General features: G+C 47.3%; 1 protein-coding gene across 1 annotated transcript in view; it reads right to left on the bottom strand.

Annotated features, from left to right (window-relative positions):
- KCMF1 (potassium channel modulatory factor 1) overlaps positions 1 to 5472 on the bottom strand; it is a 79174-nt gene extending 73702 nt beyond the window's left edge. Inside the window, exon 1 of the mRNA XM_039543270.1 lies at positions 5281 to 5472. Within this exon, the coding sequence (XP_039399204.1) occupies positions 5281 to 5305 (25 nt within the window). The 5' untranslated portion in view covers positions 5306 to 5472. The remainder of the gene's footprint in view (positions 1 to 5280) is intronic.
- Between the last annotated feature and the right edge of the window lie 7932 nt (positions 5473 to 13404).

Raw genomic sequence — 13404 nt, 5'->3', positions numbered from 1 at the left:
ACTGTTCCAGAGCCGAGGGCCCCACACAGAATGCTCTTCTACAACCTCCTCTCCTAAATCAAAGGAGAGCCAGCTCTAACTGTCAGTAGAATGTCAGCTTTTACACAGAGACTTTCTGTACTAGGAGGTTTCACATTGGGGATCTTATGCTCTAAAAGACAGATTCAGGGGTTCATTAACAGCCTTGCTATGAGAACGCCACAAAACCAAAACTGATCAGCAATTAGCTTGTGCTATATTTGCAACCAACGCCACCGTTGGATATATTGAACATCCACAAGTCAAGAAAGCCGAAATGCTTTGACCGGGCTACACTATTCAATTTGGGTTTGCAGTGCTCCTAAGTCACCAAGGCCTGATCTATACTACAAAGTTAGGTAGAGGCTTGTGTCAACCTGTGTGTGTGTGTACCTGCACTCAAATTTGTCTCCAGCCAATGTAAGTGCCTGGTTCTACCTCCCCGAAAGGTGTAAATTCACAGCCAACCTACCAAGGTCAATGCAGTCTGAGCATAGACAATGCATGACCTGTGTCAACTTTAACAGTTCTCCAGACGCTGTCCTACAATGCTGCATTCCCTGCAACAGTGACCGCTGTAGTCACATTTTAAACTTCACATTGCCCACAGGCCAGAGAAGCCCTCCCCCTTAAGCCTGCTGCATATTTTTTAAATGTCTTTTTCTCATTAGTGAGCAAACCTAGCAGCTCTCCCTTGTTGTGTGCAACTTCCCAACAAAACATGGTGGCTCCATGCACACAGAGGTACTCATACTAGATGCGCTCCTGCCTGGAGTAGATGGGAGGTACTCGATCTCCTGGGCCTGTGAGGGAGAAGAGACTGGTAAGCACAGTTACACAGTGTAGAAATGAGGGCATCTATAAGCAGTTTACACAGGGGCCATAGGCAAAGTAGTACAACAGGGATCAGCAGCAGTGACACGTGAAAGTGAAGGAACTTCGCCAGGGATACCACAAGACCAGGGAGCACAATAGATCTGGGGCTGTCCTGCAGACATGCCGCTTCTATAACAAACTTGGCAGCACCTCGCAGACCATTGTGGATACCTTTGAGGAGCCCAAGACAGAGATCACTGCCATAAATAATGAGAAGTAAGTGGAGGAGGAGAAGTAGGGAGACACGGCAGGGGACTCCAGTTATGCTGAGAACCAGGATCTGTTTTAGACTCTGCCACAATCTAGCCAGTCCTGCCAGGTGGGCATGGATAAACCTGATGAACGGGAAGGGAACTCTGGTAAGTGTATGAATGCATTTTTCCTTACAATGTTTAAATGTAAAGGTGGCACCCAGCCCAACCCCAAGCTAACAAGACAAAGGTATCACCTTTTCATTGTTTTACTTGTTCAAGAAGAGGTGGTAGAGGTACAAACACAGACAGAGCTGGCATCTGCTTTTCATTCCCCCATTGGGTTAAGTGGGAAGTGAGGCATGCAAAGCAGTTTGTTTATGTGCAGAGGGCTGTACCTTATACCCGCCTGAGAGAGCCTGATGAAACTTTCATGGAGATGCTCTGCAATCCTCTCCCGAAGGTTTCAAGGGATGGCTGCCTTATTTCATTCTCCATGGTAGGACATTTTCTCACACCACTCTGCCGTGAGTTCAGCAGGAACCATTGCAGTAAATAAGCTAGTGGCCTAGAGGCTGGGGCAGCTTTGGAACGCCAGTAGCAACTGACTTCTTTATGCCTTTGTGACACTCAGAAGGGAGATATCAGCTAAAATCACCACCAGCTGTGGAAAATAGTGCCCGTACTGCATTGCCCTATGCACATACACATGGCATAGGGACTGAAATCCCCCCCTTGGCCCTGGCAGGCCGTGCTCACCATTGTTGGAGCTGGAGAGCGGTGCTGTGCCAAAGGGCTCCCTCCAACATAGGCATAGTTTGACTTCTATATTTGGGAGGTGGGGGGAGTTTAATATTATTAATCATAGGTATAAGTCTAACTTCTGGATATACTGATGGTTAATGGTACTTAAATTACTGTGCACTCAATGAGTGAGTCAGGAGATGGAGGTGGTACTTCCTCCCCAAGCCCTGCTGCATGAGGCTGGCTGGACCAAGCAGCCCCGCCATGCAGGACTGGCTCGAGCTGCTTGGTGTTGCTGCTTGCCCCCCCTGAAACCTCTGGTATACAGTTTGGGGGCACTACCCCTAAATTCCCCCCTCCCCCCTATCTCTGCCCATAGGTACGCCAAAGCTGAAATGTCAACAAGCTTTTGTTGTTTCAAAATTCAGAGGTGCCGGAGATTTCAGGTTTCATGATTTTCTGAGATGGTTGGGGTTTCTGGATTTTTGGAGGTGTCTGGGCTTTGAGGGTGTAACAATGTGTTCACACCCTACAGATGATTGTATTAATTTTTGTACAAGGCATGCATTTCAAGGCATCATTGGAAAACTTATAATTTGTTAGTCAGTGTGGCAACTTTCCCTGTTGTTAGTAACACGTGTTCCAAATGCTACAGCCCTGCCCCAACTGAGGTTGGCAAACAAGTCTGTCCTAAACAAAGGAATGTGTGCTTTGCTTAATTTGCATTTAAGCAGTAAACAGAGTCATCAGGCAGGAAAGGAAACAAAGGAAACTGAAACAGATGGGGGGGGGGGGGAAACAGCAGGGAACATCCTTCCACACAGACTCTGTGTCTTGGTTTCCATCTGGAAAAGTTTTCAAGAGGGGATTGCAACTATAAAAAGGAGAGGCAAACACTCCAAGGGTCCCCCCTCTGTATCCCCTGCTTATCACATTCATTTCACCTGATGGGACAAAGGAAGCATTTGTTGGACTCTGGGGAAAGGGTCTTGGCCTTGGTCTTGGTCAGTAAGACTGCTCAGAGCATACCGGGCGAAACTTTGCTTAATAACAAATAATAATAAATTTATTAATTTTATTTATTTATTTATTTATTATAACTTTGCTTGAATCTGATATAGTTTGTTAAGTTAGATATTAGTAAATGTCTTATCTTTATTTTTCTTGTACCCATTCTGACTTTTATGCCTCATTACTTCTACTCACTTAAAATCTTTCTTTGTAGTTAGTAAGCTTGTTTAATCTAATCTAATCCAGTGTTTTTAAACTGAAGTGTCTGGGTAACAAGTTGTGTGCTGTGACAAAGTTCCTCCTCCATCTTGGTGGGTCCTGCACTTATTTGCTCACCTCAGTGATCTTCCCCACAGTCTGGATCAACTCCTCCTGTGTCTGATCAGGAGTTGGGAGGTTTGGGGGGGAACCTGGGCCCGCCCTCTACTCCAGGTTTCAGCCCAGGGCCCTGTGGATTGCAGCTGTCTATAGTGCCTCCTGTAACAGCTGCATGACAGCTACAACTCCCTGGGCTACTTCCCCATGGCCTCCTCCAAACACCTTCTTTATCCTCACCACAGGACCTTCTTCCTGGTGTCTGATAACGCTTGTACTCCTCAGTCCTCCAGCAGCACACCCTCTCACTCCTCTTGCTCCCAGCTCCTCACACGCACTTCTTCTCCTCTGGCTCCCCCCCCAACTGGAGTGAGCTCCTTTTTAAACCCAGGTGCCCTGATTAGCCTGCCTTGATTGGCTGCAGGTGATCTAATCAGCCTGTCTGCCTTAATTGGTTCTAGCAGGTTCCTGATTACTCTAGTGCAGACCCTGCTCTGGTCACTCAGGGAACAGAAAACTACTCATCCAGTGACCAGTATATTTGCCCTCTACCAGACTCCTGTACCCCACTGGTTTGGGTCTGTCACAGTGCATATTATTCTCTTAAAGGAATAACAGACAGGAATAACTGAGAAGAAAAGACAGGCATATCACCTTAGATAGAGAACAGCAGCTGCAGCATGAGAGGTGTGTGAATACCCACTTCAACGTCTGTTAGTCTATAAGGTGCCACAGGATTCTTTGTTGCTTTTAGACTTAATATAATTTGTATTGTCCAGGAAAGGGCTGAGTAATACAGCACATACATTTCTGGATGAAAAAATCTAAGACTGGAGGTGTGTTGGGTCACCCTGTAATGATAACCAAGAGCCCGGGTGTAACCTGTGTGTGGCTGGCAGGCTGCAGTTACACACAGACACTCAGGGTGTGGCTTGCATGCTGGAAGGCTGTTTGTGAGTGACCCAGGTGGGAGCTCTTTCAGCAAGGCACTAGAGAAACAGGATCCAAGGTTTTTCTTTCCATTCTGTATCATCTACTATTGGTCTACTATTAAAACACAGAAGGTCTGGAAAGAACCACCAAATAATACACCACAAATTCGGCATTATACTGCTCTTCCCTTCCCTCCTATTGCTTCATCCATCTGATGTCTATATTAGCTGGGCCAGTCCACCATATTCTCTCACAGGTGGTCCACGTCCCAAGTCTTGGAGAACAGGTGGTCTTCATTTGGAATTTTAAGGCCTTATCCTTTCCTAATATTTCTGAGCTTCTTCTTAGAAAAAGACAGTCATCTCACAATAAGAGGTTTACCCACCAAGTCATCAAATACAGAAAAGTAAGAGGCAGTGCTTCTTCCCATCTCACAATGGACCAAATTCTGCCCATGGCTCCACCTGTATGACCACTGATATCAGGGGTGCTGCATGGGTATAACAGAGTAGCATTTCCCAACTATCATTATAGTCCCTTCTATAACTGCTTAGGCCAGGCCAGGCTTTAAAGACTCCTTTAAAGTCAGCAAGGCACTCTAAGGCACCCAAGGCTGCAGAGCAGGGGTGACACAGCTGCTCATTACTATGGATTGTACCTGGTATGTTACAGGGGTTTTGGAGGTGCTAGGGATTTATGGAGGTGTGGGGTCTATTGGGGTTTTCAGAGGTGCCACTGCTCTTTGGAGAATCAGGGGTTTAGGAATTTTGGGAGGTGCCTGGGGCCTTTTAGATATTCAGGGTTTTAGAAGTGCTGGGCCTTTTATGATTTTGGGGTGTGCTGGAGCTGTTGGGGTTTCTGAATTTTTGGAAGGGCCATGGCATTTCATATTTTGGGGATTTTCACAGGTGCCAGGGCTTTTGGGGCTCCAATATTTTCATAGGTGCTGGGGCATTTCAGGTTTTCAGAGGTGCCAGAGCTTTTGGGATTTTCCCAAAAATCCCAGTACCCTCCAATTGTCAGTATTTTTGGAGGTTCCTGGGCTTTTGGGGTTTCAGGATTTTTGGATGTTTAGAGGTACTAGGACTTTTGGTGTATCAGGAATTTCATAGATTTCAAAATTTTTTGAGGTGCCAGGGCTTTTGGGGCTTCAAGTGTTTAGATGTACTGGGGTTTGATGGGGTCCACTCACCACAGTGGTGCCTCCTGCTGGCCATCTAGGGATTAGCTCTGCCAGCCTGTGTGCCCTCTCCATGTGGTGCCTCTCCCATCATCTTCACCTGCAGACCCACCTCAGTCTATGAACCACAGTATCCTCTTCATGACTCCAACCTCTGGCCTTGTTATCATCTATTTCCCCCCATTCTGGGGTTCAGTCCATTATTCTGGCCACTTTCCCAGTGGTGAATGGGGGGTGTCCCACGCCTACTTACTATTCTGGATCCCAACTAAGGGACTCTATAAACAGCAGCCTCCTGCTATGTCTCTTTAAACTCAATGCTGCTTCAATTCTCTAGGCCACTTTCCTATGGCCCCAGCACCTTCTTCACCCTCTTTTCAGGGCATTCAGCCAGCAAGTCCCAACAGCCATCCAGGAGTTCCCTCTTGTACCTCGCCAGCAACTGCTCAGTCCAAGATGTTACCCTTCCTGGAACCTGCTATGAACAAAGTCCTCACTTCTTGGGTTCCCCCACAGCTACTAACCCTACTGCCCTGCAGCTTCTTTTGTATTAGCCTGATGGGCCCTGATTGGCTGCTACATGCAGCCTATCCCCCAATTGGCTGCTTCCTGAACAGACTCTCTAGGCTGCTTGGAGGACTCACCTCCACTCCACTGCTCCTTTCTGTGATGTGGGTGTAGCAGGTCTACGAGACCTCCATTAGTCCCTTCCACGCTTGGGACTTTTGGGCTTTTGAGGATTTCCTGAGGTGCCAGGCCTTTTGGGATTTTCAGGATTTACTCAGATTCTGGGGCTTTTGGAGGTATGGGGCTTTAGGGTTTGTTTTTTTTGAAGTGTTGGGGTTTAGAGTATATTTGGAGGTGCCAGAGTTTTGGGGATGTGCCTGGGATTTTCAGAGACATTGAGTATTTGGGATTTTTAAGGATTTTTGAAGGTGCTGGGTTTTTTGTTTTTGTTTTGGATTTTCAGAATTTTCACAGGTGTCAGGGATTTTTGTGTTTTGGGATTTCCAGAGGTGCCTGGGATTTTTAGTGGTGCTGGGGCTTTGGGGGTTTTAGATTAATAGATTCTAGGGCTGGAAGGGACCTTGAGAGATTATCGAGTCCAGTCCCCTGCTCTCATGGCAGGACCAAATACTGTCTAGACCAGGGGTAGACAATTTATGGCATGTGTGCCGAGGGCAGCACGAGAGCTGATTGTCAATGGCACTCACACTACCCAGGTCCTGCCCACTGGTCTGGGGGCTCTGCATTTTAATTTAATTTTAAATGAAGCTTCTTAAACATTTAAAAAACCTTATTTACTTTACATACAATAGTTTAGTTATATATTATAGACTTATAGAAAGAGACCTTCTAAAAACATTAAAATGTATTACTGGCATGCGAAACCTTAAATCAGAGTGAATAAATGAAGACTCGGCACACCACTTCCGATAGGTTGCCGACACCTGGTCTAGACCATCCCTGATAGACATTTATCTAACCTACTCTTAAATATCTCCAGAGATATTTTCAGAGGTGCCAGGGCTTTTGGATTTTTCAGAGGTTGTGTGCCTCTTGAGGATTTGGGATTTTGGGAGGTGCCGGAGCTTTGTGGATTTTCAGAATTGCTGGGTCTTTGGGGATTTTTCAGGATTTTGGGAGGTGCCTCTGAATTTGGTATTTCTGGAGGAGTGAGGGCTTTTTTGATTTTCAGAGGTGCTGGTGCTTTTGTGGTTTGGGGATTTTTGGAGGTGCTTGGACTTTTGGCTTTTTCAGAGGTACAGGAGCTTTTGGGATTTTGGGAGGTACTGGAAGGTTTGGAATGCCAATGCTACTGGATTTTCAGAGGTGCTCACAATTCTTCAGAGGAGGCAGGGTTTTTTTTGTTTTTGGAGGTGCCAGATATATCAGGATTTTTGGAGATGCTGGGGCTTTTGCAATTTTCAGAAGTGCCAGGGCTTTGGAGATCTTCTGAAGTGTCAGGGACTTGTGGTTTTGGAATTTTTGGAGGTGCTGGAGCTTTTGGGATTTTCAGAAGTGCCAGGATATGCATCAAAGTTTTAATCAATTAATTAAAAATTGCACTTCTGCTTAACATTGTAAGTTTCCAACTAAGATTACTACACATAAAGACCTTTCCAGTTGCATATAGGTTATGTTGAGGTATGCACTGACTCACAGGCAGCTGTTCTTTGCAATTTAGCTAGCAAGTGTGAAACCAGCTGGTTAGAATGGGGACCAGATGAACTAATGCCTTTCATATATTGCTTTTGCCCAGGCATGAATTAAGGAATGGTGATTTTCACACGGCTATCTAGTGTCTTTGTAATATATGTCAGGGAACTTTAAACAACACTGAATTCCTACCCCTCACACACACTTATATACACTGGTTTCAATTAATGCAGAGATGGTACCAAAGATTTTTCAGCAAGGAAAATTGCAGTTAAACACTATGGGACAGATTTTAAAATCTGCTGCAGTCAGTTGAAATTTTGGAGCCTAATCTCATTGTCAGAAGGGATTTAAGCACTTGGGAGTCTAAATCCTATAACTGATGATGAAATTTAAACTCCTAAATCCCTTTTAAAAGTGCAATGTGGCTCCTGAATCAGTCAGGTGTTGCAATGCTGAGTGCAACAACACCTAATCACGTTTACAAATCTGGGACTGAGGCAAAGATTAAAGAATGGGAGTTTAACAGCATTGTTTTGATTTGTATTACGGTAGCAGCTGGAGGCCCCAATCAGGGAAACCAGAAGAGGACAGTCCCTGCCCCAAAGAGCTTACATCTGAACATATGACAAGAGACCTTAAGATCTTGTTAGGTTCCTAAATAAGTGACCTGATTTTCACATGTGGCCGTCAGCCCCTGTTGACTGTAAGTTGATGGGTGCTCAGAACTCCCCTTAATCTATGCTGAAAAGCAGCATTTCCATGGCATATGTTTCAGTTCGTTCCCTCCCCCTTCTTCCTCTGTCCCCCACCCTGTCAGCAATCCAGGATTTTGGGGGTTTACCTCAGGCTGATAATAGACTTTTATATGTAGACTAACATAACAGTTGCAGCTGCTCCCACGTCTATTTTGAATCTGACCAGTTCATTAACCATGGACAAATGATTTGCTAATTCACTTTATCACCACTGTCAGAACCTAGAAAGAATAAATTTTACATCTCTTTAACCCCATTTTTCTGTCCATTGCTGCAAAGCAACTAACTTGGCAGGACACACATCCTCATCTATATGTAGTCACCACTGCACCTTTGCACTGCCTGTTAGTCCTCCCCTGCCTTGGGAAAAACAGGTCTAGTAAACAAAGATGTTATATTGATTTTTCCCACTCAAACACTCATTGCTTGTCTATAGGGGAACTTTACCAGTATAATTATACCTCTATAGTTTATACTGGTATAACTCCCTGTGTAGATACTGATTCCAGTATAAGCTAAACTGGAAAAGATACTCTTTCTAGAATAAGGGCATGGCTACACTTGCAGATGTAGAGCGCTGTGAGTTAAACCAGCCCTTGGACAACGCAGCAGGGAAAGCACTGCCGTGTGTTCACACTGTCAGCTGTAAGCGCACTGGCATGGCCACATTTGTGGCACTTCCAGCAGCATTGGGAGCTGTGCATTATGGGCAGTTATCCCACAGAGCACCTCTTCCCATTCTGACACTGTGAATTGTGGGAAGGGGGTGAGGGTGCGGGGCATTCTGGGTCCTGTGCCAATGGCCCGTGATGCATCACTTCGCATCCCAGCAATCCCTGTGCTTCCGTCCACATTTGGCGCCATCTTTCAATGTTTTTTGTACTGCGCACTCTGTCTGCTTTTGGTCTGCGGGAATGGATCCCAAAGTGCTGAGGAATATGCTGATGGGTCTTGCCAGCACGTCACGAATTGCAGTCGAGTTACTCCTTAAGCTATGAAGTGACAGTGAAGAGTCCAATGATGATGTCAACCCACATAACGCAGATGACACAAGATTGCTTGTGGCATTCATGGACATGCTCACCACAGTGGAACGCCGCTTTTGGGCTCAGGAAACAAGCACTGAGTGGTGGGATCGCATCGTCATGCAAGTCTGGGATGATGAGCAGTGGCTGCAGAACTTTCGGATGAGGAAAGCCACTTTCATGGGACTGTGCTGAGCTCGCCCCAACCCTACGGCGCAAGGACACGAGATTGAGAGCTGCCCTGCTGGTGGAGAAGCGGGTGGCTATTGCAACTCCAGACAGCTACCGATCGGTCGCTAACCAGTTCAGAGTGGGAAGGTTGACAGTTGGACTTGTGTTGATGCAAGTGTATGGGGCCATTAATCACATCCCGCTCAGCAAAACCATGACTTTGGGCAATATGCGTGACATTGTGGATGGCTTTGCACAAATGGGTTTCCCTAACTGCAGAGGGGTGATAGATGGGACGCATATTCCAATTCTGGCACCAGCCCACCTAGCCTCCGAATACATAAATCAGAAGGGGTATATCTCTATGGTTCTCCAGGCATTTGTGGATCACCGTGGGCGTTTCATTGACATTAACGCAGGCTGGCCCCGAAAGGTGCATGATGCACACATCTTTAATACTGGCCTGTTCAGGAAGCTGCAAGCCAGGACTTTCTTCACAGACCAGAAGATCACCGTAGGGGAAGTCAAAATGCTCATTGTGATCCTTGGAGACACCGCTTACCCTTTAAAGCCGTGGCTCATGAAACCCTACACAGGGAGCCTTGACAGCAGCAAGGAGTGATTCAACAACAGGCTGAGTCGGTGCAGAATGACTGTTGAGTGTGCTTTTGACCGTTCAAAGGACCACTGGTGCTGTCTGCATGGGAAGCTGGACCTGGCCGATGACATCATCCCCATGGTTATAGCTGCGTGCTGTACCCTCCATAACATTTGTGAAGGGAAGAGTGGAAAGCTTCACTCAGGCATGAACCACGGAGGTTCAACACCTGGAGGCTGAATTTGAACAGCCAGAGACCAGGGCTATTAGAAGGGCCCAACGTGGGGCTGTAAGGATTAGGAATGCCTTGAGGGAACAATCTGATGCCGAAAGCCACCCGTAATGTTTGGTGCCCTGTACAAGAGTGAAGTGCAGTGGTTCCAGTGGTAGTAGGCATCTGTGTTTGCTATGTATGATGCACTGACTTGCAGTGCCTGTTGCCTTCCTGGGCTACAGTATCTTTTACTTAATGCAATAAAGAATGTTTTCAAAGCCAAAAAAATCATTTATTGAAAAGAAACAACGGCTGGAGAAACAGAAAGGGCAAGATACATCTGTGCTGTGTGGGAGGAGGGGACGGGGTGGGGTGGGGAATGGGACAATCACAGATTTGCATATGTCTTGTTCTCATACTCAACCTTCCTGTCTGGAGTACCACACAATGAATGGGTAGGGGTCAGTTTGCAGGGATGGGTGTTGAAGCTACAGGTGTTGGAGGCAGCTGGTGGCGATAAGAAGCCAGATGTTGGGGAAAGTGAGTTGGCAGTGACATGGGGGAACAAGGGAAAGAGTTTTGGGCCAAGGGCTGCGGGCGGGCGGGGGGGGGGCGATGTGGATCTGCTCCGTCTGCAGTGCTATGAGTGCCTGCATCGAGTCCGCTTGGCGATCCATAATGCTTATGAGCCGCTCCGTGCTTTGGTGCCAGCGAGCCACATTCTGCTGGCGGAGCCTCTTTTCAGTCTCCCGCCACTCCTGCACTTTTTGATCTTTCAGTAAGGGACAGCTGCATGACTTCATGCAGCAGATCCTCTTTGGTTCTTCGCATACGCTTCCTGATTCTTTGCAGTCTTTCGGCCATTGATAACAAGGACGGCTGGGATCCCAAGGTTGCATATGTAAAGCCAAAATGCAACATTTAACAGAGGCAGCATTGTTCACACCAGACAGAGCAATGATTCCCCTGTACTTAAAGACAAGTACAGTGCACACGATAGCAGAAAGTGCCGGTCCGAAAGCAAGTACACATAACCCACAGGAGCCCCAAAATGGTGAGTAAGCACAGGGGCAAGGAGGACTGATTGTTCCAGGGCCGTACTGTCCTCTGGGGTTGGTTCTGTGCCTTGGGGAGAGCCAACAGCTGCAGGGGGCACCTACACTGAACAGTGTCCCCACATTTTCCACAGGAGTTTGTCCTGGAAGATCTCGCTGCTGAGGGTGACCTGGGAAGCAAGGGAGGGTCTTCTACTACAATGCGGCTTCCGCCGTGGCCCATATGCGCTTTCCTGTGTGCAGCAATGGTCCCCCCGCCCATCACGGCACAGTGGTGCAGACATGTTAGCCTGACTGGGACAAGGAGCACAGTAGCTCTCCCAAGGAACCTGCGCAAGCAGATTGCCCAGCTTCTGCATGAGACCTTTGAAGAGCTCACTGGGGCCGATTACCGCAATGTGTGAGAGCACATCAACGCCCCATTCCGCATCTAGGCATGCACGCAGCCCTAACCTTTCTTTCTGCAACCCTCCTTGCCCCAACAGCCTGCACCCAACAACTACCTTCCCAAAATAAAAGTTTCTTACCAGGCACTTCCTCTGCTGTTTGTTCTTCCACAAGCACCGTCTGCTGCAACTGGCTACCTTCCTTCTGGCTTGAGAACAGCTCCTGGCTGCATGCGTCTAGGGATGCTGGGCCATCCTCTGGCTCTGGGCCCCCCTCCTCCTGCCTTGTTGAACTCCGGGCTGTTATGGACTCTGAAGTGTCCACGGTAGTCTTCTGAGTGGAGGTGGGGTCGCCCCCAAGTATCTCGTCCAGCTCTCTGTAGAAACGGCAGGTCGTGGGGGCAGCACCGGAGCAGCGGTTTGCCCTCTGTGCTTTGTGGTTGGCATTCCACAGCTACCTCACTTTAACCCAGCACTGCAGGGCGTTCCGGTCATGGCCCCTTTCTATCATGTCCCTTGATATCTCCCCATAGGTATAATTCCTATGGCTGGCGCGCAGCTGGGACTGGTCAGCTTCCTCCCCCTGATGAGGTCCAGCACCTTGCCATTGCTCCATACTGGGGATCACCTGGTGGGTGAAGGTATGGTCACCTGGAAAGATGCGCTGAGAGCACTCCACACCTGGCTGAGCAAACAGGAAAGGGAATTTAAAAATTCCCAGAGAATTTAAAGGATGGGTCTGATGGTTGGTCACTTGAGGGTAGGGCAGTAGAGTTCAAAGTGATGACCAGAGTGGCTAGAACAGGCATTGTGGGACACTTCTGGAGGCCAATCAGAGCACATTAACAGACCAGGGCATCCACACTGGTGCCGCGGTGCTCTAGCCAGGACACACCAAGCGTTATGCCTCTCATGGAGGTGGAGTATCAGGAGTGCTCCAGCCGCGGAGTCTGGGTGCTCTATGTGCCTTTCCACTGTGGACACCTCAGGAGTTAGGGTGCCTAGGGTGGATTTAATGCGCTCTAACTTGCAAGTGTAGACAAGGCCTGAGAGCAACCATATGGGAAGTTATACCAGTATAATTAGGCTCCTGGTAAACTTCTCTCTGTAGAAAAGCCCTGAGGGGCTGATCAGTTTCCTGTTTCATTTTATTATAGGCAGAGGGGGTAGCAACTCATATAGCAAAGGTTACCCCACACATGGTAAGACCCTATTTTAGTTGCTTATCACTTTGTCAAACTAATTGTTGGGGTTGAAATTACCTAGGGCCGGTATCTGTTTCAGGCTGATTTTTTAAGTTTCAGTTAAAATTGTTAAGCTGTTTATGAGAACAAGATCAGGGGGAAAATACATTGTTTTGCCCATGTTAAAAAAAGTAACTGGAGTTCAAGATGCGTTAGCCTCAGTCCCTTGAACAAGTGTAAAGCTTTGTTTATTGCTATAGGTCTATCTTATGAAATTCAAAGGAGCCAGTCATCCAGGAAGGGAAAGACTGAATGACTCCCAGCTGTCTCAGGTAGGGTGCCATCACCGAGAGAGCCTTCATGAACGGTGGGGGAGGGCGTGTCATCAACAGGCCAAATGGGAGCACTCTGCATGGATAGTGTTCTTGGCTGATCCAGTCACCTCTTACCTTCTCCTTGATAGGCACTTCAGTCTATTTAGCTTAAGGCAGGTTTTCCAAGACCTTTAATCATTCTCGTACCTCTTTTCTGTACTCCCTCCAATTGTTCAAAACACTCTTTGAAGTGTGATCAAAACTGGACACA

This window comes from Mauremys reevesii, linkage group 6, assembly GCF_016161935.1.
Source record: "Mauremys reevesii isolate NIE-2019 linkage group 6, ASM1616193v1, whole genome shotgun sequence".
NCBI lineage: Eukaryota > Metazoa > Chordata > Testudines > Geoemydidae > Mauremys > Mauremys reevesii.
Note: the sequence above shows the minus strand (reverse complement) of the source record. Positions and strands in the feature narration are given on the sequence as shown.